This window comes from Balearica regulorum, chromosome 7, assembly GCF_011004875.1.
Source record: "Balearica regulorum gibbericeps isolate bBalReg1 chromosome 7, bBalReg1.pri, whole genome shotgun sequence".
NCBI classification, from domain to species: domain Eukaryota; kingdom Metazoa; phylum Chordata; class Aves; order Gruiformes; family Gruidae; genus Balearica; species Balearica regulorum.
In genome coordinates, this window is record NC_046190.1 from 37,218,020 (window position 1) to 37,242,652 (window position 24,633).

The 24,633-nt window shown below is 58.9% G+C and overlaps 1 protein-coding gene across 2 annotated transcripts; it reads right to left on the reverse strand.

The window, feature by feature from the left end:
- Positions 1-747: 747 nt before the first annotated feature.
- Positions 748-23,617, reverse strand: PALD1 (phosphatase domain containing paladin 1). Of its 2 annotated transcripts, none has more exons than XM_075758957.1 (20): positions 23,486-23,617; positions 15,521-15,718; positions 15,249-15,351; positions 14,910-15,089; positions 14,670-14,834; positions 14,363-14,523; positions 14,051-14,126; positions 13,294-13,442; positions 13,105-13,207; positions 12,890-12,994; positions 9,753-9,848; positions 8,667-8,801; positions 7,884-8,000; positions 7,617-7,796; positions 6,726-6,923; positions 6,238-6,378; positions 5,932-6,003; positions 5,615-5,755; positions 2,602-2,757; positions 748-1,143 (listed from the first exon to the last, which is right to left on the reverse strand). In XM_075758957.1, exons 2-20 carry the CDS (start codon positions 15,703-15,705, stop codon positions 994-996), a joined length of 2,613 nt encoding a protein of 870 aa, XP_075615072.1. In that variant the 5' UTR covers positions 15,706-15,718; positions 23,486-23,617; the 3' UTR covers positions 748-993. The 2 variants fall into 2 exon arrangements, with proteins under 2 accessions (XP_075615072.1, XP_075615071.1); XM_075758956.1 differs by having other exon boundaries at positions 14,670-14,855.
- Between the last annotated feature and the right edge of the window lie 1,016 nt (positions 23,618-24,633).

Sequence of the window (24,633 nt, forward strand, 5' to 3'; positions counted from 1 at the left end):
GCTGGCAGCAGACGAAAGCAGCTGCCGGGAGAGACGGAGCGGGCGCTCCTGCCTTCCCGCTCCCCAGCCCGTATTTTTATCATCCCCGCGCCCCATCGCCCCCAGCTCCTCTCCCCCCGCTGCGAGGGAAGAAGGGGGGGGGGGATTAGAGCCCTCATTTGCATCTTGCTTTAATTAACTTTATTTTTCACTCTTCCCTTTCTCCTTTCCTTAAAAATAACCAAAAAAATCCCTCCATTAATTACGCTTTTAAGTCCACTCTTTGCTGAGCAGCTAATTGCCCCCCCCCCATCCCCAGCATCACCCTGGCACTCAAAAGGCAGGTTTGGGGCAGGGGGGGGGGCATGATGGAAACGAGGACCCCCCAAACCTGGCACCGGGGCTGCCTTTCCCCCCAGCTGCATCCACGATGGAAAAAAAGTTGGGAAGAAGTTTAAAAATCCGCAGGTCTGCAGCGACCTGGATCCAGGCTCCAGGCGTTTATGGCTCCAGCTATAGGTGGAGCCATATATCTCTCTGTGGGTATACACATATATTTATGTGCAGAAATGTACGTATCCACGTGTATATATACAGGGCCGTGTGTATATAAATAGACCTGTACTTGTTTACGCCGCATTGGTTTAGGGAGAAAGCGAGGATGGGCTCAAAAAAAAAAAAAAAAAAAAAATTCCGACACGATTCCGCGCGCCCACCAAATTCAGGCGACGCCTTTGCAAAAAAAATCAAATCACACCCCGCTCGCGATTAAGCGCCTGCCGAAAAGGATTGATTTTTAATTTACATTATTTTTATTTGCGTCCAGAAGAACCCCAGAAATTCTCCCGTTCTAAGGCAGTTTCGGGGCTCACCCCTCCCTCCCCACACCCTCACTTTTTGGGAAAACAGTCTTTTTTTTTTTTTTTTTTTTTTTCCCTCCCCTCTCCCCCAGTAAGGAGAAAGCGGCGGGGCGGGGCGGGGGGGGGGGTGTGTGTTTCCCCCTGCACCCCGACCCTACACGAATTCCCCGCGGAAAGGGCGGGAGGTGCCCCCCCGCGCCTGCCAGCGGCCCCGCAGCGTGCCCAGCGCCTCGTCCTCCAGGCCCCCCAGCTCGGGGAAGCCCAGCTGGTTCAGGACCTCGTAGACCCCGGCCACCGCTGCCACCTGAAAAGCAGAAGGAGAAAAAAAGAGATTGAACTCCCCCCACCACCCTCAAAATGCTTTTACCACCTCCCGGGGGAAGACCCTCGGCATCTCCCCCCCCCTTCCCGCAGCCCCCCCCCCCGCCCCAGCTTTCCTCCGGCCACGGCTCGGACGTTTTATGATGGGATCAGCCATCGCAGGGTTTGTTGGCTTTGGCACCCTTCTGCCAAAAAGCTACAACGGCGCCTTGTTTTTGCTAAAAACGCCGAGATTATGTGGGGGGAGAAGGGGCGCTTTGGGGGGTCAAAGGCTCCTTTGACGCGCAGGTTGGGTGTATTTAACCCCCCCCAGCAAATGGGGCGGGGGGGCACAGGTTTAAGATGCCGCGTTTAAACCCAGCATCCAGCCAAGAGCGAGCATCGCACATCTCCGCTAAAAGAGGGTCCAGCCCCCCCCCGCCTCCCCCCCACCGCGCCGCCGGGCAATGCAAACACCGGCATAACCGGGATGCCGCGCCGGGGCGGGCACCGGCCATCCCCCCCCCTTTCCTCGCCGCCGTCCCTTCCAGCGAGATGGCGGGGGGGGGGGGAACACAGTGAGCGGAGCTGGCAGCCACCGCTTTCGTCTCCCGCCCGGCAGATCAAACATGCCAATATGAATTAGCGGCGCTGGCAGAGGCTAACGAAGGGACGAGGTGGGGGGTGTCGTCCCCGCCCCCCCCCAGCAAAGGCAAGCGCCGCCCGCTTCGCGCCACACAAACCCGGGGAGAGAAAAACTAATTTCTGCCGCACAACAACAATAATTAATAAAAAAAAGCAGGAAATACGGAGAATTTGGGGTGTCTCGCCCGCTCCCTATTCCATGTTTTCAGCTGACCCCCCCAATTCCCGCGGATGCCCGGTGCCAGCATCCCCATCCCGCGTGCCCTCCATCCCCTGCGCCAGGCGCCCTGGCCAGGCAAGGCGAAGGGGGGGCTGCTTTGAACCATCCGCTCCTTTCGCCGCCCCGACCCGCTGGCCGGGGTATTGTATTTTGGATATTGTATTTTTCCGGCGCTGCAAAGAGCCCGGAGGTGGGATCGGGTGCAAGGAGAGCCGGCCAAGCCAGGCAGAGGGAACCGGGGAGACGGGCTGGTGGTCTCCAACCCCCCCCGATGTTGCAAATAGCAAGTGGTACGTCAAAATAAAGCCCAGGAAAACTCAGGAAAGGACAGGTTTGGGGGTGAGGGGGAGCACCCCATCCGTGCGGTGGGATGCAGCTCGTCTCCAGCGACCTGCCTGGCTTTGCCCGAGAGCCACCAGCCCGGCGAGACGGGAGCTCGCCCAGAGCAAAGAAACGGCATACCGTGTCCCTGACAACCATTCGAGAAGCACACGTAAAATAAAAACGGGGGCGGGGGGGGGCTGCTGCTCCCCAGCACCCTGTAAATACGAGGGGGGAGCGAGGTCCTGCCGGCGGCTGAGGCGGGGAAAGCCTCACCTCGCGCATCCAGAGGCTGAAGGGCCGCTGCCAGGAGTCCTTCTTCTCCAGATGCAGGTAGGCGTTGAAGAGGATCAGGTAGATGTAGCGCTCCAGGTACTGAAGGCTCCTCAGCTGCAGCGTCCGCGTCTCCCTCTCCTCCTTGCCCGACTTCCCCTGGAAGGAGCAAGGAACCAGCTGAAGCGGTACCCAAATCGGGAGAGCATCCGAGAGGCACCTCCTGTCCCGAGTCCTCATCCAGGGTCCCGCTCTCCATCCCACGCGAGATGTTTGGTGGCGAAGGACCCACGAGGACCTCTTGCGCTAGGGAAAAACCACACATCAGTCCTCCGACCCCATTTCCACCCCCAACCGAACCCCGAGGAGCCCGGCCCAGCCTGCAGCCCGGCCACCAGCCGAGGAGGGAGGACCACTTTGGGGACAAAAATAAGCGCATCCTTCCAGCCCGCTTCCACCGCGGCTTGGCAGTCCAGGCTCTCATTACCTTGCGGTTTCCAGCGTAGAAAAACTTCCCCTTTACCGTGCAGACCTCAAAAATAGATGAGGGATTGCTAAATATATTGGGGGAGGGGGGGGTTGTGCCCAGGAGCCAGGAATAGATGCCTAGGTGCAAACCGTAGCCGAAACCATGAGCTCCTGGATGGCAAAGCATTTCCCCAGGGGAAAACGTGTCCCTTTCCAGCATCCCCCCCTGCTCCCGGGTCGGATTCAACCTTGTTGCGCTTGTTGCCACGGCACGCAAACGTTTCCACCCGTGGGCTTTGGAAAAAAAAAAAAAAAATTAAAAAAAATCAAGGTTTGTTCAACCCATTTGCACCTCGAGTCGTGGTAGGACCAGGCAAGCGGTTCTGCCCTTGGAAAAGGCGTCTCCTCCGCACGTGTGTGCCGGTATTTACAGAGAGCAGATCCTATTATCCTATTAGTTATCATCTTGTTATATCATCCTATTTAAATTTTATTTTATTGTCCTTTTAGTTATCATTTTATTATATTATCCTATTTAATTTTATTGTCCTATTAGTTATCATTTTATTATCCTATCATTATCTTTTATCCTATTATTTTCTTATATCCTCCTATGTTTTCCTCCCAGTTCGGGGTGGGAAGGGGTAGGAACAAACCAAAGCAAGTGTCAAAGCACCTTTTCCTTCCCTCTCTTCACCCAAACCTCCTGTTTCTCTAAACACTAACCACGGCTTAATTAAAAGTCCATTAGGGCAATGCCTAGACTATACAATTCCCGTAAGTCTCCTCTTCAAGCTGCTCATCATTGGGGGGGGGGGGGGGAAATAATTAAATAAATAAAAATTAAAGCAGTTGCACACGCATCCCCTCGGCCCAACCAAATCCAACGGGATGGACGGAGCAGCCGAGAGGGAAACGCAAAATGCAGGCGGCGACAAAAGGCTCTTCCTAGGGCAGAGGGTGCGGGGGGAGCGGATGGCTCCCTCCTTATCTCGCTTTCCCACCGGGCTGCCAGGGCGAGTTGGATACGGCCGGCCCGGAAACAGGATACGGTCCAGGAACACCCACGTGCTGGTCCTGACCGCCAAACGCCGGGAAAAGGAGCAAGGAGGTCACGGGAATTGTCTTCCCCACCAAAAAAAAAAAACCAAAAACAAAAAACCAAAAACCACCCACCCCACAGGAGTAGCCGGGTGATGCTGCTCCGCCGGGGTCTTCCTCCCGGGACCCCCAAGGCTGAGCCTATAGGTACAGTGAGGAGCAGGAGCCGGCAGCAAGGCGGGGGATCATTTGGGGTCACCGGAGAGCGTAATTAAATCCATAAGCAGGCAGGCGCTCGTTTAGCACGGGAGCTTTGGGGTTTTTTTTTTTTTTTTTTGCTCTGCAGCAGCAAAGCACACAATAAAGTAGGTGAGACTTCCCACCGGCCACGGGGCCACCGCCCCTTAATGCATAAAGGAGGGGGGGGATAAAATAAAATTACTTATCCCCAATAATTTCACAGTAGCTATTGCTGCAATTATTCAGTCCCCAGAGTCTCATCCCACAGAGCTCAGGTTTTCTCTCCCAGCCCCCCCCCCCCCAAAAAAAAAGCAGAGAACCCCATAAACCAAGAGGCAGAAGCCCGGGGAGCCGCGGATGTTACCGGGTGATTAAATGCTTTGGGTTTTCTTCCCCCGGTCAATCATTCGCGGCCATTAATTGAAAACAGGGGTCGATGGCAGCTGCAGGCAAGACCATTGCTGGCAGGGATGATGCTGAGCCCCGAGCTCAGCCCTTCCAAGGCCCCACGAAATACTTGCACAGCTTAAAAAAACCCAACTTCCAAAAAAAAAAAAAAAAAATCTTTTCTCCCCTTCATCAGCTGCACAGAAGCTCCCACGTAAAACTGGGCAGCGACCCATGGACTCGGCCGGCTGTGGGATGCCTCCTGCGTGGGCAGGATGGGTCCCCCCACCCCGAGGATGGGTCCCCCCACCCCGAGCTCAGAGGAGCCGGAGGAGCCTTTGGGGCTGGAAGCGGAGCGGGACGGACCGGCCCTGCCCTCTGCCGGCTGCGTGCGCCGGCCAGGATGCGAGATGGGTGGGATGCTGGCTGGGATGCGGGATGGGATGCAGGACGGTGCCGGATGCTGGGCGGGATGCGGGATGGCACCAGATGCACAGGATGCCGGGTGGGATGCAGGATGCCGGGTGGGATGCAGGATGCCACCAGACGGGGAGGATGCTGGCTGGGACGTGGGATGGCGTGGGGACACAGGACTGCACTAGATACGTGGGATGTTGGGCAGGATGCGGGACGGCGCCAGACAGGCAGGATGCCGGCCGGGATGCTGGGTGGGATGCGGGACAGCACGGGATGGCACTGGGTGACCGTGACCAGAAGAGCCCCGACACCTCTCTGGTGAAACGCCACAAACCTTCAGCCCAAGAAACCCTCCAGCTTTGGCGGGGCCGGTCCCGGAGCCCGGCTGTACCCCCCGGGATGGGGCGCGGCGGTCCCGGGCAGCCCCGTGCCGATGGGAAGGGGGCACGCCGGTGCCGCTCACCTGACGGTAGGTGCAAATGATGATTTCTCGGAGGTGGTAGTGCATGGGCGTCATGGTCTCGCTGACCGTGTCCAGGGCCATGTCCACCTCCTTCTTCATCCGGTGGCCATCGGGCAGGAGCTGGACTACCTTCATCACCACCTGGAGCAGGGGTAGAAGCAGCGGAGGCTTCACCAGGTGCCTCCTCGCCTCGCCCCCGCTGCTCCCTCCCTGCCCAGGAGAGGACCCAGCCCCTCCAAACAAGCAGCTGTGGCTAAGGTAGCGTGGGGCAGGCTCGGAGGGGGACCCCTAAAACAGAGTCAGGCCCAAGGACTCACCTCGAACTCCCCTTTGGTGTACTTGGCGTCAGGCACGCTCACGATTTCCTCCTCGCTCATCTCGGGGATGCCCTGGGGCGGTCAGAGAGGACCGGGCGGTTAGGGGCTGCACGGCCCCATCCGCGCTGCCCAACAGCTGGGCAGAAATGCAGACCCCAAACTCAACCCACCAGGGCCCCAGACATCCCCCCACCTCCCCTCTGCACGGGCAGAGAACCCCAAAATTTTACGCCCATCCGCTCTGGCAGGGGGTCCACGCCTCCCCTGCGCTAAACCCCAGGGAGAGCTGCAGAGCCCGGTACCCACGTTGAAGTGCCAGAGGGTGAGGACAGCGATGACCATGGCCGTGGTGGTCCTGCCCCGGCCGCTGCAGCAGTTGAACACGAAGGCTGCCTGCGAGTCCTCGGCCAGGGCGCTCTTCATCGCCTCCAGCAGCCGGTCAAAGTCCTGCCGGGAGCAAAGCCGGGGCGGGGAGAGCGTTTTATGGGCGCAGCCTGCCTCCCTTCCCCAGCACAGGATCCCCCCTTCTCCAGCAGCCCCCAGGCTAAAATCCCCGGCTCCTCACGCCGGATCCAGCCCGGCATCCTCCCCTCCATCCCCGGCTGGCCGAAGGCATCCCCCAGGGTCTCCAGGCAGCATCTCCCGGGGGACCCTCCCTGCCCCAGCAAGCACCCCGCGCTGAGCCCGGGCACACCACCGTAGTCCTGGGGCTGGGCGGCACCGAGCACCCAAGTGACGTTCACCCAGGGATGGCTTGGGAAGGAGGCAGCAGCACCGTCCCATCCCCGGGGTACCTGCTCCTTGGGAGCACAGAAGTCGGGGATGGGGATGCGGCGGTAGGTCAGCCCCTGGCAGGCAGTCTTCTGCTGGCTGAATATCTCCTGCGTGGTCAGGCAGCTCTTGAACATCTTCATCTGCTTCTCCGCCTCCAGGTATACCTCCAGCCACTTCTGGCACTTCAGCAGGTCACCCTTCAGGGTAGCCTCTAGTTTCTGCAGCGGATGGAGAAACCCTCACCGTAAGACCCGCTCCTCTTAAGTTTTCTCAGAGTTTTAATTATTTTGTTGAGATGCAGGCTGACATCCCTCTCGAACACCCCAGAGCCAACTCAAAACCCCACACCAGGTCCCGGCTACCACTTCTGCCCAGGACCATGGTCCCCACCGTGGCTTGACGAGAGCCTCAGGAGCATCATCTCCCACCACCCCGGGCAGCTCCTCCATGCGGCAGCCAAGCTCCTCCGCTGCCTATCTCCTCTGGAAACCCAGCTGGGAACATCTGCTCTCCTCTCCCCAAGTGCCTTTTACCCTCGCTTGCAAGCCGCGCTATAAATTCCTCGGGGAAGGATCTCCGCTTTGCTGTGCCTTCACAAACTCTAACGCAGCGACAGCGAAGTCAGGAGGACTCCTTCATCTTTTGCAGTAGGACAAAGAGCGGGTGGGACCAGCTGGTTTTGCATCAGCTGGGCCGTGCCCAGCCTCCAGCAGACACGGAGGATGCGAGCCAAGCACGGCACCCCAATATAACCACCAAAAAAAAACCCCAACGAGCAGCTCTGGGAGGTGAGGGACTATCGAAGTCCGCAGATACCACCCAGGAGGGCACCTGGGAGGGGGAGATCAGCTCTTCTCGAGGGGCAGAGACCCCCACCGCACCCAGCATCTCCCCGGCGGGCAGAGGCTCACCTCCAGCTGCTGGGGCGAGGCGGCGGGCACGGGGATCAGCTCCTCCAGCTGCCTGGGCTCCCGCAGCGTATAGATCTGCTCGTTCCCCTCCAGCACAGCTTCTTCCCGGAGGTTGATCCAAACGATGCGGGCGTGCTTCCTCTTGGTGTCCGTCAGGTACCGCAGGACGCTCCCCAGGGTCTAGGGGAAGGGGTTGGGCAAGGGTGACGGGAGGGCTGGGAGCCCGTGGCGGGCGACCCTTCTCGCCGCAGGGTGCGTGCCCCTCACCTTGGAGCTGGGCTGCGCCGTCCCGTAGACGGGCATCTTGGGCACCCGTCGGAAGTTGGCCACGCTCATCTCCTTGGCGGTGCTCAGCACGTCCGGGCAGAAGCGTTCGTCCGCGACCTGCGGCGGAGCGAAGCCTGGGCAAGGGGTGCGCACGCACCCCCCCACCCCGGCATCGCAGCTGCCCCCTCCGACCCACGGGTTTGCAGGGGGCTTTCCCAGCACGCCACCACCTCTCACCCCCGGTTCCCACTCAGGACAAGTCCCCGAACCCTTCCAACACCAGCAAGCCGGGTCTCAAAGCCACACAGCTGCATTTCAAAGGTGGGAGATGCTCTTCTTGCAGGAACACCGTGCCAAAGCAGCGGCGAGCCACCAACAGCTCTGGCCTCCTTCCCCTCGCCACGGCCACCCAGGAGCACCACGAAAGGCAAAGCTGCAGCTAAGCCAGCAGCTCAGGCTTGTGGTGCGGGGTGCTCCAGCATGCCGGTACCCGGGCTCTGCGGGGCCACACACAACCGTGCGCACAGTGGGTCTCCGGCCACACGCCCATCCTCGCCAGGGATGCCAGCAGGACACGGACCCGAGACCCCAACGCAGACCTGGAGACCCCAACGCAGACCTGGAGACCCCCCAAGACTCAGCATCTGCCCTACAACAGTGAAAGCCCTCGCTTCTCCCACCCCCGCCGAACCTCTCTGAGGGCAAGCATCCCAGGAAGGTGCCCTTCCCAGGGGACGACGAGAAGCCACCAGCCCCATCCCTGCATCCAGGACGGGCACTCACCAGCACTCGTGTCCCCTTGGTGACAAGTTCCCCGGTGACGGTGAGCTCCGACAAGTTCATCTCCGCCTGCAGCCGGTAGAGCTCGGGGTGCCGACACATCCACCTGCTGAAGCTGAGGGCAAAGCCCAGGGGGTACTGCCGGTGGAGGGGGGGACGTGCCGTCAGCCTGGGCTCGCACCCCCTGCCCGGACGCAAGCCGTGGCCCCACCCAAAAATGCCTGCATTTGCTTGGGAAACGCAGGGGTGGAGATCCCCTTCTGTCCCACTACATCATGAAGAAAAGGGAGAAAAAAAGGAGGGAAAAAGGAGGAAAAAAGGAGGAAAAAAGGAGGAAAAAAGGAGGAAAAAAGGAGGAAAAAAGGAGGAAAAAAGGAGGAAAAAAGGAGGAAAAAAGGAGGAAAAAAGGAGGAAAAAAGGAGGAAAAAGGAGGAAAAAGGAGGAAAAAATGAGGAAAAAAGGAGGAAAAAAGGAGGAAAAAAGGAGGAAAAAAGGAGGAAAAAAGGAGGAAAAAAGGAGGAAAAAAGGAGGAAAAAAAGGAGGAAAAAAGGAGGAAAAAAGGAGGAAAAAGGAGGAAAAAAGGAGGAAAAAAGGAGGAAAAAAGGAGGAAAAAAAGGAGGAAAAAAGGAGGAAAAAAAGGAGGAAAAAAGGAGGAAAAAAGGAGGAAAAAAGGAGGAAAAAAGGAGGAAAAAAGGAGTAAAAAAGGAGGAAAAAAGGAGGAAAAAAGGATGAAAAAAGGAGTAAAAAATGATTAAAATATGAGAAAAAAATTAGAAAAAAAGGAGAAAAAAAGGAGAAAAAAAGGAGAAAAAAAGGAGAAAAAAAGGAGAAAAAAAGGAGAAAAAAAGGAGAAAAAAAGGAGAAAAAAAGGAGAAAAAAAGGAGAAAAAAAGGAGAAAAAAAGGAGAAAAAAAGGAGAAAAAAAGGAGAAAAAAAGGAGAAAAAAAGGAGAAAAAAGGACAAAAAAAGGACAAAAAAGGACAAAAAAAGGACAAAAAAAGGACAAAAAAAGGACAAAAAAAGGACAAAAAAGGGAAAAGAAAAAAAAAGAGCAAAGGAGGGGTTTTGGGGGTTGGGGGGGGGGTTCTACCTGCTCATGAAGGTAGTAGTTGAAAGCAATCAAGTAGAAATAGCGTTCGAGGCTCTGCAAAGTCCTCTGGAGGAAATACTCTTTGGTGCTGCTCCCCTGAAAGCAAAGGCAGGTGGGATCCCCGCTGCCCAACGCCGCCCGGGAGGCTGAGGGCAAAGCCCCCCGCGCCCTTCCCTGCGGCCGGCTTCGGAGACCCACCAGCAAGGAGCAAACAGCCCCGAGGCACGCTTCCGTTTTTTACGCAGCAGATTTTGAGGGAAAGAGGGCAGAAATGCTGCTGAAGCTGCTGGGGTTGGTTTTTTTTTTGCAAATTGACGCTAACTTCACCAAGCTGTTTGTTTGGAAGAAAACCACTTCCAAAAGAGAAGTGAGGCGGCGGAAAAAAACCCTACAAAACCCAGTCTGGAATAGGTTTTTTGATGCACTTTTTTTTTTTTTTTTTTTTTTAAATGAAACATTTCAAATTTTCCATATTAAACGATGCTTAAAGACATAAACTTGGAAGAACCTTCCCTTTAGCCCAAGGACACACTGGGAGCGGCTCCAACCAGACCCGAGGGGCGTTGCTGTCCCCAGGGGGGATACACTGTCCAGATGCTAACGGGGGATTCGAACCCAAGGGCGGGAGCGGGGGGAACTGGTCCCATCCCAACGCCGGCCACCTCCGTGGCCTTCAGCTGCCGAGAGGCTCGGGCAGCGGCATCCCTGGGCAGAGAGGTCCCCGTGCCAGCGATGCGGTGGGTGGGATGCGGGGAGCCTGCCGGAGACACCCCCTCCCGGCCCCACGCTGCGGGTAACACGGGGAACGGCCAGGGAGCTCTCGGGGCCCCCCCCGGCTGACTTGATGCCCAGGACCGGCTCCAGGGTTGGCATCCTACGGGGCGGGGGGGGGGTGGCAGACCCCGAAACGAAGGGCGACACTCGACAAACAAGCTTATTAAATAGAGACGTAACCCACACGCCCCGAAACGTCCTCCATTTCCAAGCGTCTCCCCTCTCCCTTCGCGCCCAGAACCATCCTGACGCCTGCGTAGCTGGCTTCAAGCAAGCTCTCCTCCTCCTCCCCTTCATCATCGCCTCCCCAAACCAGGCGCACGCCCCCAGCACAGCTATCTCCTCTCGGGGAGACGCCAGCTCAAACCCACGGGATTTTCCACCACCATCCCCCCCCCTCCAACTCCGAGCATCCCATCCAAAAAAAAACCAAAAAAACCCCAAATAACCGCAATGCCGACACCGGCAAAGGAACGCCCAGCACGGGGTCTGCGAGCATCCCCGGAGAGCCCGTCGGGACGCCCTGCCCAGGACACGATGGAAAATCCCATACGATGGGGCTGTATACGTAAGGGGGGTCGGCTTGGCATTACGTGGTTGCCTCAGGAATATTTACTTGTTCTTTGCAAGAGAAATCCGGCCCGCTGTCATTTATCGAGAGGCAGGGCAGCCGGCTTTGCTCTGGAAACTGAAAACAAAGCCTGCGAGGATGGAGCCGTGCCGGGTTTGCCGGAGGAGAGGTATTTCTCCCCAAGCGCTTGGGTTCCTGCAAAAAACAAAAAACAAACCCCAAACCACCCAACCTCTGCGCTCTCACCCGAGATAAATCTCTGAATATTCCCTTTAAATAGGGCTTTTGATGAAAAAGGGGGATGATCCGCTCGCGTTTCAGCCGTGGAGAGCTGGGTACCGCAGCGGTCCGGCTGCGGCTCAGCATCCCGCGCTCGGATGCGCCTACCCGTGCATCCCTATCGCTTGAGGACTTAAAAACCTCCACTTTTGCCCCAAAACACAGGGCAGAAACCCACAGTCCAGCATGAGATCACTCCTCCGGGCCCAGAAACGCCCTTTCTCTCCCCAAAAGCAAGCGGGGCTCTGCCGCCTCACCCGGCAAAGCCCCCCCCTCCCGCCCCGGCTACCACCTGCAGCCCCTCCAGCCCTACGGAGATATTTTTAATGGCCGAGCATCAGCCCCTCTCCCCCCCTCATCCTCCTCTCCCCCCCCAGCACATTTTCCTGGCCCCTCGCCATTGTTTAAAAACCTGCTCTCGCTCCGCGCCGACTTCAAATAAACACTCCTCGTCGCTAATTTACGGCGGTGTTCCCCCCCCCCCACCCCGGCCGTTTGTTTCCCCCCCGAGGATGACACAGAGCAGCCTTCCTCAGCGGGGAAGAGCCGGGGAAAAGGCTTCGAGGCAGCGGGAAAATCCCCTGCCCCACGCCGAAGCTCTCCCTGCTACACGAGAGAATATCTGCCATCACACGAGCAGCACCAAACACACCCAAATCCACCCCAAAAAGGGGGTAAAATTTAGGCTTTGCCACTAAACGCCAAAAAAAACCGCCAGCAAATGTTTTCTTTTTCCCCCACTTCATCATTTGCACGGGGCTTTTCTGCTCCAGCCTATTTGCTTTGGCCGCACGGCGCCTGTTTTTTAGATTGCCCTTTGAAACCGGCCCCGGCGCTTCCACTCCGCGTTCAGCATGGGAAAAGAAATCTCCAAAAAGGCTGGGATCGGGGCAGCGTTTCCATCCCAGCATTCTCTCCCATCCATCCATCCATCCATCCATCCATCCATCCATCCATCCCCTGGTGAGCCGACCCCCTCCCCGGTCAGAGGGGAGACCACAGCTTTCCAGCATGGAAAACCACCCCGATGGCTTTCAAAAGCAAAGGAGAAGAAAAAAAAAAAAATAATTTACAGATAGGAAAGCTTGACCTTGAGTGACTACACGTGCAGGAAAACATAAAAGCAATGATCCCTCCCAGCTCCCGAGGACTTTTACCAGCCAGGCTGGTATGGATTTTCCAGTTTTAGAGCTGACGAAACCAGGGCAGAGGATATTATTTGCCCTCGAGGTCATCTAGCAGAAACAGCGGCGAAGCCCAAACCGGCCAGCTTTCCCCCCAAATCCCAGCCTGCTCCATTTTATGGCTCTTAAACAATTCGGGGCAGGGGGGGGTGGGAAATAAATAAGAGAAGCTCCACAACCTTCCATGTTTCACCTCTCTGGGAAATTTCCAGCTCACAGGAAGCTTCGGATTTCCAGAATTTACATTCTTCTCGTCCCCGCGCAGAAACAGCTCGATAAACGACCCCGCGTGGTCCGTCTGCATCCGAGCGATCCTCTCCTGAGCGTACCTGGATCTGATAGTCCTCCCCGATCCCTTCCAGCTTCTTCTTGTACTCGTAGATGGCTTCCTTCATGTCGTGCATCTCCGAGCAGGCGGCGATGGCACCATCCACCTTGCGAGGAGCAAGCGGAAAGCGAGCCCCGGATGAGCCGGGGGACACACACACACACAAGCTCACCCCCTCCCACCCACCCCACCGGGGTTTTGCCGGCACTCCGTTACCTCCTCGACTATCTGCTGGCCTTTGGGGACCATCTCGATGAAGGTGTGGATGACCCGAAGCCTGTCCCTGGGAGATGTTTTAGGCAAGTGGGGGATGCTGGTGCTGGGAGAAGAGGGAGAGAGCTCACGCCGGCCCCGGGGGTACAGGGACACACACCCCACGCCCATCCCAGTGGCTGCCCCGCTTACTCGGTCTTCTGGACGGCTCCTCGGTGGTGGTGGAGGACAAGCGTGCCCATGGCCATGGCCAGGTTGGTCCTGCCCACCCCGGTCTGGCAGCCGAAGAGCAGCGCCGGCGGGGGTCTGCCGGCATCCCACAGCAGCAGGCTGGGGCTCTCCTAGGAGGGAAGGACAGAGCGATGGGGACCTGCAGGAGAAGCCCAACAGGCCGCAATGGCCGGGGTGGAGACGATGGCCCTGCCCAAGGGTGGGTGGCAACTCCCCGGCGCTCAGGGGACGGCGCGGCTGGACCAGGACAGCACAACAGGCGGTCCATCCACTGCATCCCCCTGCCCCCGCCAGCGAATGTTGGCCTGTCCAACCCCACCGGAGATGTTCCCACCACCAGTCCCCAAGCCGCTGATACGAAAGCTCCCAGGCTACAAGAGCGAGAAGCCTTTGCACCAAATCCAGATCGTTTCTCCCAAAGCCGTTTAAGGGAAGAGCCACCTGCACAGGGGTGCTGGGAGGTGGTGAGGGACGGTCACCTCCAGTCAGGGGTAGGGACAAGCAGCTGGACAACACGGACTTCTCCAGCAAGGTCTACAGCAACGGGAACAGGATGCAACCGCAGGCACAGGCATCCTCTAATGGGCAGCATAAACCCAAAACCGGCAGACGATGCTCTCAGGGAGTCACGCTCCCCGACACGGTGTACTTGCTCAAGCGCGGGAGCAAATCCCGACCCGACGTGGCCCCGCGGACCGGGCGCTTTTCCTCAGCTCACCCTGAGGAAGTGGATGAAGGCATCGAACTGCTCCTCCAAAGGGGCTCCCTCGGCGGGCAGGGGCAGCCGGTGGTACCTGCCGGGCACGGGGACAGCCCTCGTTAGGAGGACAAGGCCATGGTGAGGGATTTGTCCTCACCGCGGTGGAGGACACGTGGCTTAAGAGGGCTATCAAGAGCCCAGCTTGCAAAAGCAAAGCTACCGACCACGTGCGAGGAGGAGGAGGAGGAGGAGGAGGAGGAGGAGGAGGAGGAGGAGGAGGAGGAGGAGGAGGAGGAGGAGGAGGAGGAGGAGGAGGAGGGAGGGCAGCACCTGTAGGAGGGCAGGAGGAAGACGGGTCTGCGGTAGACCTCCTCCGTCACCTGGATGTCCTCCTCGCACTGCACCCTCACGGCGTGGGGCTCATCCCGCAAGCGCTCGATGTCGTTGTAGACGTAGTAGACGCTTTCGCTCAGCTGCGCGAAGTCGTGGATCTAGCGGAGACGGGCACCGCCACGTCAAAACCCGCGGGGCACCCACCACCTCCGACAATTCCCCCCCTCTCCGCTCACCTTCGAGCCAGGGGGAACGCAGGCACCCCGTTACGGTGGGGCGACGACCCCCTCCCCTCCCAGCCCACCTCCTTGCGGATGGCCAGCTCCAAGCTCTCCGCCCGCAGTCCCCGCTGCAGGCGCTGGAGGTTCTCGTGCAGGTTCTCCTTGCCCCGAGGGGTGTAGGACACAAAATCCCCCTCCAACCGCAGGAAGACGACAGGTTCCTCGCGGACGCAGAAGAAGACGCACTCCTGCAAAGAGAGGGAGAAGAGCTGCCCAAAAGCTTTCCTGCCTTTTTCCGCCCCGATTTCCGCCCTCCCACCAACCTTGTGGCCCTCTCTCTGCAGCTTCTGCAGCACGAGCTTGAAGCCGTTGAGGCCGGGCTGCCCCATGCCGAACACGGCGTAACCTCCTTTGGCTTGTCGGAAATTGGGAGCGCCGCAGCTGCCGGTAGTGTTCAAGACGTCTAATTTGCCGTATACATCCCTGACCATGAAATATTTCCCCTGCAAAACAAGACGGGTGGGGGGAAGACGGGGAATAAGTGGATTTGAGCACGCAGAGGGGAGAAAAGTGGCTTTTTGCCTCGGTGATCTTCAAAATCAGCCCCAAAAAAAAACCTTCAGAGCTCCAAATTTCAGGCTGAAAGGGGTTTTGACGCTCACCTGCACAAGGTAGTGTTCCAGCGTGGCCTCGGAAATGCGTCCCACCCTGTAGTTGGCTTTCAGCAGGTCATCGTGGATCTGAAATTCCTCCCTGCAGTTGTACCTGCAAAAGGCACGTGCGGGCAATTGAAGGGGGGAAAGAAAAAAAAAAAAACAAAAAAAGACATAGGTAAAGAATTAAAAAAAAAAAAAAAAAAAAAAAAAGGGATATTTAGGGAAGAGGGCGCAGAAAAATAGAGGCCCGGAGTTGCAAGAGGCTGCCGAGGACTTACGTGATGACCACGGGCGCCACTTTGTTGGTGATGATGGACTTGGCCTTGCTGTTGTGGAGCCCCAGGGTCTGGAAGGAGTGGATGCTGAGGGAGCGCTGGTCCTCCATGCTGCCGTCGCCCGGCGCCCCGCTCTCCAGGGGGGATGCTGAGACTGCCTGCTGCGCCGCGCTGGCCGTCGTACCCATAATCCGCAGGCGGCTGCGCCGGGACGGGAAGGCGGCAGCGACCACAGGGAAAACAAGGAGAGAGGGAGAGGGAGGAGGAGGAGGAAATTTTTTTAAATTTTTTTCTTTTTTTTTTTTTTCCCCCCCCAGCTGCTCCCGTTTTAGGAAGGGAAAATCCCGGGCGGGTGCAGGGCACCCCCCTGCCGACAGCCGGGAAGAAACGCTAACCCAGCCTCTTCCCTCCCGCTCCTACGAAGGGTTTTCTTCCTCCCTCCATCCGGGAGGGTCCCGACCCGGAGCAGACAAAAGCGAGGCCAGAGAAGTGGCCGGGGCGGGGTGAAAGGCAAAACGCTGGATCTGGCCCCCCCAAAATCTGCTGAGTTAGCAGATGGCACTGCGGAGCGACCCCACAGCTCCCCGTCCCCGCGCAGCCCTTAACCTCACCCCCTACTCTCGCAGCACCCCTAAACCGCTCCAGGGTCCTTCCCCAGGTCCCTCCCAAGTAAATGTTACTAAATATTTCGGAATTTAGGATTTAGGCACTCTGGGCAGCTCCTGGGAGCAGGGAGCGAGGCTCGGGGAGGTTGCTCCCCAGTCCGGGCTGTGCACGCACACACGCGTGTGGATGCACGTGCGAGCAGAGGAGGAGCCGGAGGGGGAGCGGGGGGGGCTGCGAAGCACCCGCACGTGATTTGGCGGCCGCAGAAGTCGCGGGAGGCAGCAAGGAGGAAAGGTGCCCCCCTCGATCTCGCCGGGGGCATCGGGGTGAGGGATATCCTCCAGCTATTAACGAGCAAATCCGAAAGGCACCTTTAAAACAGCCGGTTATTCCCATGCTGGAGGAGCACGCTCTCCAGAGGAGGTGGGGGACCCCCAAAAGCAGACACACACCCCCCCTCTCCATCCCCAGGGAGCTCATCCCTAAACAAGGATGAAAACAAAAGGGCTCGCCCGCTGGCAGCGACCAGGAGCATCCTGCCACACTCGACCGGTCCAGGACAATGCACCGACTGTCTGCACCAGCCAGGGCCGGATCCTGGTAACCGAAGGAAGTGAGAGATGGCAAGGGAGTAGCCTAGGGAAAAAAAAAAAAAAAAAAAAAAAAGAAAAAAAAATCCAAAAACCCCAAACTCTGCCCACTCCTGTTGAGACGGTGCCCTGTAAAAATCTCCTTTGTACTGCTGCTGCACGGGGAATAACGCCGGCAGCATCCAAAGGGGGACGGTACCTGCTCGCTGGCGACGCACGGCGCTGGGAAAGCGGGGGTGGCTTTAACCCAGCCCTAAAAATGCTTTTGCAGCTGCTTCTGCTGCCTCGCAAGCGGTACGGGATCAGGCCCTTAGTGCAATCCCAGGGAACGTGATGCCCCCAGCAGCTGCAAATGCTTCAAGGGCTGGGGGGGGGGGGGGAAGCCTCCAGAAAATGTGCTATTTTGAGACGGTCGTGCCCCAGCACAGATTTTTTTTTTTTTTTTTTCCCCTCCTCCCCATTTTCCTTCCCTGCTCTGCAGAAAACTTGTTGCTCTGCATTGAATGTTCTGCCCCGTTAGGCAGCCTGATTTCTTTTACATGCGAGAGAAGGGGGGAGGGGGGCAGAAAAAAACCCCGACACAGCCAGCTGTTTCAGGCCAGTGACATTTCTCGAGTCCCTTTACGCTTTTCTTTCACATAAACACTGTTGGGACAAAAATAAAGCAAAATAAATATATATAGGGAGGTTTCAAGTGGTCCCGAGCAGGCGCTCGTGGCTTTGGAGAGCTGTCAGCAAGCAGGAGGGGGATGTTCAGCCAGCATCCTTCCCCCCCCCCCTCCTTATTTTGCTCAGAATCGGTGCATCTTTTCAAAAGCAGCCGGCGTAGGCTGATGAGCTGTACCGATCCCTCTGGGATTGCTCCAGCATCCCTACGCTGGGGGACGGAGGCTCACCCCCACCCAAACCTGCGGGCAACTTCTGCATTTCCTCCGTTCTTCTCCCCCCCCCACCGCGATCACCCACCTTCGCCGGAAAGTCCCCAGGGATATATATGATTTTTTTTTTTTTTTTTTTTTTATTCCCCCCCCCCGACAAACCACATCGGCAAATAACAGACATAAAAGACGCCGGGGCAGATTTGGAAATGGTTTTTCAAACCACAAAATGAATGGAGAGAGGAAATCACATTTCAACTTCTTTCCCCCCCCTCCTTCCCCCTCGGCTGGGCAGACAAAAAGCAAGCAGCTTTTAGAAAAGTACCGAAATTACCCAAAATGGGTGCTCTGGATAACCACGGGAACTGCTCTAAAAAGCCACGGGAAGAGGGAAGCACCGGTGTTATCCGTATGGGAGCAGCTCTTTACCGGTACGGCCGCATCCGATGGGAGCGGGATGGCTCGCTCACCCCCCCTCCCCATCCCCAGCGCCCAACCTGGACGCTGGGATGTAAAACGGGATGGGTGGGGAAGCAAAACCCTGTCCCGGGAAACCAGATAAAATGATCTCGTCTAAAAACCCTCCCAAATATCGCTGGTGGCCCCGACGAGAAGAGATGCAACGGAGCTACCGTCCCAGGCCAGCCAAGGCGGGCAGCAGCCCAGGGACCAGCCCAAAGGGCTCCGGATTAGCCCAAACACCAGGTTTTTTCCCCCAATAGTTGAACACAGTTAGCAAACACTAAGCAGGCGCTTAGGCAGGCAACTTACCCTTACAAAAAAAAAAAAAAAAAAAACCAAAAAAAGTAGTTTTATTATTTTATCGGTATTTAAAAGAACTCTAGCGTGTCCAACGTCTCAGCCTAGAGTGGTAAGATCCGAGTTATTCCCAAAAAAAATAATCAGCCGAGCCGGTGGGGCTTTGCTCCGTTTTCACGCCGCTGCGAGAAGTTAGGAGGCCGAGACGCGATCCGCACGGATTTTACGACGGAGTTAGGCGGCAGCCGGGGTGAGCCGGTTTTGAGCATCCCTTCCCTTGCACGACGGCGCTTTTAGGGGTTCCCTTCCCAGGAGGGAGAGGAGGCAGCGCCAACCCCCCCCCCCCCCCCGGCACGGCATCCTCGCCTCCTGTCTGCGTCTTCTCCCCAGGGCGAGGGGCGCAGGGCCGAACCCCCAAAACCACTCACCCGGCCGGCTCATCCCCTCGGCAGCCCTATTCCCAGGGACCAAAAAGCCAAGCCTGAGAGAAACCGTGGCCGCGGCTCGTTAACAAAGAGCTCATTTTCTACGCGGCCGCAAAAAGGACCGCCACCCTGCGAGAGGCTATCCCGCCCGAACAAACCAGCACTGTTCTTCTCCAGGTGTTTTGCCTAAATTCAAAGCTCCAGCACCCGCCGGTTAATTATTCCCGCTGCCTCCGGGTGGGTAACGTATAGATGCTTTAGATCCCTCCCTTCCCCTGCAGACCCTCTCCCGGTACGGCCAGCCCCGCCGAGCCCGGGGAACGCCGGAGGAGCCGCAGGCGGCACTGGGATGCTGCTGGAGCATCCCGAGAGAGGACGCGCGGGCTGTCGCGACGATGTACGGTGCTCAGCAAACCCCCAACCTTGCGGAGCCGCTCCTCTCCCCGCCGCCGCCCGGCACGGGGGTTATTCCCGTGCCAGGGAACCTGGCGAGGACTCAAAGCCAGAGCAAACAATGGACTAAATATAGCGGGGGGCGGCCGGGCTGCAGCTGCAGGATGCATCTGCCCGGCCACCGCGATGAGGAGGAAGCGTGCACTTGCCCGGCCGCCTCATTGTCAGCAGGAAATAAATCAAATAAATCTCTCTCCATGCATCCTCAGGTTATTTTACAGTTTGTTGGTTTGGGTTTGTTTGTTGTTTGTTTGTTGGTTTGGTTTTGGTTTTTGTTTTTTTTCAATAAAACGCAAAGCCCTTTGGGAAGCAGCAGCAATTGCGGCATCCTCCTAACGCATCCATCCCTCCCCTGGGTGCGGGGCGGCCCTAGCAGCTTTTCGGCCCTGAGCCGGCACGGATGCATCCGCGAGGGACCGGAGGGCACCCGGCATCGCTGACCCAAGCGGGGAGGCAGGAAACACCGTGGCGGCCGGCAGGAAGCCCCGGTGCTGCCGGAGGGGCATCACCGAACCCCGGAGGAAGCGTTGGGAGTCGATCCCCCCCGCCAGAGCGTGCTCTTTAACCCTCTTTTTTCAAAAAAAAAAACAAAAAAACCCCCCACCAAACCCCAGTGAAAATAAAATAACACAGAAGCAGCAAGCCCTTCGCCGGCGGAGCCCGCGTGTGTCAGGAGATATCCCGGAGCAGAGGCTGCGTGGGAACCGGGCTCCTGTTGTTCCAGGTGATGCCGGAAGGAAGCAGGTTGGCTTAGTGAAAAAAAAAAAACCATAATAAAACAAAAAGGAAAGGTGAGAAATAACATATTAAGGCCTTGTTTACTTCAAACGCGTCATTCGCCCGCCAAGCTGCGAGGGTGAAATAAGGCAAGCAAGCAACGCGACCCAAAATGCCTCAAACCAACCCAAAAGTGCTTTGCAATGGGGACGAAAAGGCTCTGGAAAGCCAACTTTGCAGCAGACAGCTCTGATTTTTACAAGCCATGCTTGTTTTATTATTAAACAAGCAAAAAGCAACCGCTCTCCATTCTCACAGGCTCCAGGCTCCTCAGAGAGCCAGCACCGACACCCAACAACATAACTAAATAAGCGGCATTCCCTAGAAAATACAGAGGTGTTTCTCAATCAGGCCGAGATCGGCGCTGCCGATCCCCCACGCGCCCCGCGCTCCACCGCCGGCATCTGCCGAGGACGAGGGGAAAGCGTCGGCGGGATGCCTTCCCCCAAATCCAAGCGGGAGCACCGGAATACCGAGGACTCCTGCCTTTTGGCAGAAAACCCAGCGCCACATCCCCACCTTCCGCGTGACCGTCCCGCCTTTAGCTACCGGATTTAAAAATCCTTATCCCGAAGTCAGGGAAGGTTGTCTGAGACAGGGAGGAAGGGGGGAGAAAAAGAAAGCCGCCGACGGGGAGGATGCTGGTACCCGGCGGGGAGGATGCTGGTACCCGGCGGGGAGGATGCAGGAGCGGTACCCGGGCTGCAGCCCTTGCTCCCAAACCTGATTTCCAGTGATTTATTAATCAGCAGCATCAAACTTTCCTCGCCAAGCAAAGCCCGGGTGACGCACGGGAAGGATTAAGATAAAAACGCGTCTAGGCAACGGGACGTCGCTTTTTTGGCTGAGCCGCTTCGCCTTTGCACAGAGCCCACGTGGAAGGGCTAACAGCAGCCCAGGCGCAGGACGGCCTTTGGAGGAGCAACTACCGCACGCCCTGTCTCTCGTCCAAAAAAAAAAACCCCAAACCCTCCTTTACCGCCCTTTTTAAAGACCCCCAGCAAGTCCCCTCGCACATCACGCCGGTCCCCAGGGCGGCAGCTTGCGGCACGAAGGGGATGCTCAGGCTGCCTGCTGTGGAAGCGAGGGGTTTTATCAATGAGCATCAATGGAAAGAGGAACAAAGCCCTAATTTGCAAGCGCCAGCGTTGCCGGTTGTGCCGTCAGCTCGCTGCCAGCAGTTTCAAGGTCTGCGAGCATGCTTACTGAAGAGTTTCCTTTCAATAGTGGCAAAGGGGAAAAAAAAAAAAAAAAAAAAAGCCATAAAGGATGGAGATAAAGGCGGGGGGCCATCTCCAAAGAGACGACCGTCCTGCGGAGGAGCTTTCCTCCAACACCAAAGACTCCCCGACTCACCAGGAAGCGCCACGGCCCCACGCTCAAACCCACCCCGCCAAATTTTTCACCCCGTGCTATTTCCACCTCCTCCCCGCAGGAGGTTTTGCGGCGTGACCCCGCGCCGGCCGGCAGCGGCGGAGGGTAGGGGGGCCGTGCGGCGGTGGGGGGGGGTCCCAAGGGCGGGAACCCCGGGGTGGCACCCCGCTCCCAACCCTGGGAGGCTCAGCGCCACGAGAAGCCCGGCCAGGGCGTTTCGGGAAGGCGAGGGCTATGATTTTGTGCTATTCATAGCTAACCACCGGCTCCCCTCCCGACGGGAAAAGCTGGCGGAGCAACGGGACGGCTCCGTTGACGCGGGGCTGCTTTTCAAAGCCGGGCTGCTGCGGACCACACCTTTTGCAAGACAAGCAGCACCTTATGCGCGCCCGCCGTGGCACGCGCCTTTGCACGCTCGGTGGTTTCGCGTGCGGCAGCGCACGCGGCTCGCTCTCCCGGGCTCTCTTCACCCCCGTCCCGCTCTCCGAAATAAAAGCAAAATCAAACAAATCCCAGGGGGTATTTGCTCGCTACAGAGACCTGCCGGTTATTTTTAGGCTTCGTCTCATTCGTGCAAAGACATAATCACTTCCTGCCTTCCAGGAAGGAAATGTCCCACCACCGCTGCCTGCCTGCCTGCCTGCATGCCTGCCTGCTCCCTCCCTCCCTGCACGCTCCCAGCACAGCCACCCCAAAACCCGCTGCCCCCCCACCGGGGGGGGGGGTTACCAACCAGGACGCAGCTTGGGATGTCACGAGTGCCGTGGTCCCCACGAGCACAGTGGGGAGAAGAGGTGGTGTTCACACACACGCACACGTACACACACACACGCGCACACCCCCCGCCAAGAGGAGCGATGCACTGGGAAAAGGGTGGAGGCAGGGGTCCGGAAAAGTCCGGCAGCCATAGGAAACACAGCCTGGACGTAGTTTCTGGAAGTTTTCATCCCCACCAGCTCCAGATGCTGAGCAGGAGCTCAGCGAGAGCACGCAGCCTGTCCTCCTAGGACACCCTCCGCATCCCGGCTCTGCCCGGGTGACCCCATCCTACGCGGGGGCAGGAGCCCACCGCGCTCTGCGACGTACCCTGCGCACACATGCCAGCGGAAAGGCCATCGCTGAGTGACGCCAGGTTTCCTGCACCCCCCACGCTCCCCAAATAGGAGGCTGCAGAGCCAAACCCCAGCGGGGGATGCTCCCCGAGCAGGGAAGGGACTGCGGTTCCATCCACTCCTCTTCCTCCTCCATCCTCATCCTCCAGCAGGGAGCCATCCCGCAGCTCCCCCATCTCAGACCTTTATCCTTGGATGACTTTTTTTTAGTGGGGGGGGTGGGGGGGGGGGGATGTGTAAGGGAAGCAGACAAGAGGTGCAACCCCCAAAACTCACTTTGGGACACTCCGGCCGCAGCGGGCATGGCCGGCACCGGCTGATGGCCACGCTGGGCTCCTCGCCCGGGTCAGCCTCCTGCGGGGCTGGCTTCCAGGCAGCGAGGGGGAGAGAAAAAGCCCCTTTTCAATTAAAAAAAAAAAACCAAAACAAAACGGGAATGCAAAGGCACAAGAGCTGGGAAGACGCCACGGGGCAGATGCCGGGCCACAAACCTAGTTATGCGTCTCTTTCCCGAGAGGTCGGAGCGCTGGCCGCGGGTACAGCCTCCCTGCCCGGGGCTGGGCACCCCCCGCTGCGGGGTTCGCGTTCCCGGGGCACAGGAAAGCTTCCCCCCTCGGCCCTGCCCGACGAGCCCCCCGGCCCCCCGCGGGAGGAAGGCTGCTCCCAGCAGCGGCACCTGCCCCCCTCTCCCGATGGGGGGGGGGGCTGGCTGCAAACCCCCCCTTTCCCCCCCCAAGTTGGTGCTGGGAGGTGGGGGGGGGAGCACCCACCTCCACGGCTGAGCCTGCTTCCCCCTTCCTTCCCCACGCACCCGGTTGGGAAACGACCCCCCCACACCCACCCGGGGAGGGCATGAACGGGGGGAACCGGCCCCGGGCTGGGGGGGGGGGGGGGGGGGGGGATGCCGGTCCCGGGGGCGGGAGGAAGGAGCGGGCCGGGGGGGGGATGCGGTACCGGGGGGGGGGATGCGGTACCGGGGGGGGGGATGCGGTACCTGGCGGCGGCTCCGGGCTCAGCTCCCGCGCCGGGCTGGCCGCGCCGTCGGGCGCCCCATGGGGCCGGCGGGAGCGGGGTGGCGGGAGCGCAGCCCCACGGCCGCCCCGACCGCCGGAGCCTCGGCGGGGGGGGGGGGGGGGGGGGAGGAGGCGGGGGAGGAGGCGGAGCGGAAGGAGGAGCAGGACCGCTGCCGCTCCGCCCCACGCCGTGCCCGCCCGGCACCGCCCCCTCCCCGGCCCGGAACGTCCCCCCGGGCCCGCCCCGCCGTGGAGCCCCCAGCACGCTGCAGCATCCCCCGGCACCGCGGGGACCCCCCCCACACACACACACGCACACAGAGACACCCCGGCCACAGCACCCGTCCCCTCGGGGACCCCCTGGCATGGGGCATCCATCCCCCCGGAGACCCGCTGGCACGCAGCATCCTCCACCCACAGCACCCGTCCCCTCGGGGACCCCCTGGCAAGGGGCACCCCTACTCTCAGGGGCCCCATGGCACATTGCCTCCCCCAGCCACAGCCCCCATCCCTGAGGGGACCTCCTGGCACACGGCATCTGTCCCCTCGGGGACCCCACTGCATGCTCCAGGCAACACCCACCCCCTCAAGGACCGGATCCCCAGCACCCAGCGTCCCCCAGCCACAGCACCCAGCCCCTCGGGGACCCCCAGAACGCAGCAGCCTGCTGGAGATGGTTCCCCCCACACACCCCAAGCAGAGCTGGATACGTAGCATCCCTTTCACAGACCCAAACGCAGCTGGTTACGGCAGCCTGCCCTAAGAGACATCTGCAGAGACTCCACGCTTGGTGTTCCCACCTTGCGGGAGGTTTTCAGGAGAGGGTGTAGACCTGGAAGCATCCTCTGAAACATCAGGGTGGCTCCAGGCCCCTAAGTCTCAGAGCAATCCATCCTCGCTTGGGCCAGACGCCTGGGGAACTCAGGCTGCTGCCCAGCCGCCTGCTCCCCAGCACGTACAGGCACCGTGGCGGGTCCCTGCGACAGCTCTGCCAGCACCAGCAGGACCAGCGTCAAGGGCTGCTCATCTTCCGCCGGTTTCCAGCACAGCGCGCAGTAAAGCCATGAGATGACTTCAGGCTTCCCTCGTCGCCAGCAGGCATCGCGCTTACTCCGCTGCCGCGCAAAGA

What these genes read in the sequence shown, in the direction of transcription:
- PALD1 (XM_075758956.1), bottom strand. Translation starts at nt 15,705, where the DNA reads ATGGGTACGACGGCCAGCGCGGCGCAGCAGGCAGTCTCAGCATCCCCC. An exon ending in ACTACTACCTTCATGAGCAG is followed by an intron (nt 8,802 to 9,752) that starts GTAGAACCCCCC and finishes CTCCACCGGCAG; the next exon opens with TACCCCCTGGGCTTTGCCCT. An exon ending in TCACCCTCTGGCACTTCAAC is followed by an intron (nt 6,004 to 6,237) that starts GTGGGTACCGGG and finishes TGACCGCCCCAG; the next exon opens with GGCATCCCCGAGATGAGCGA.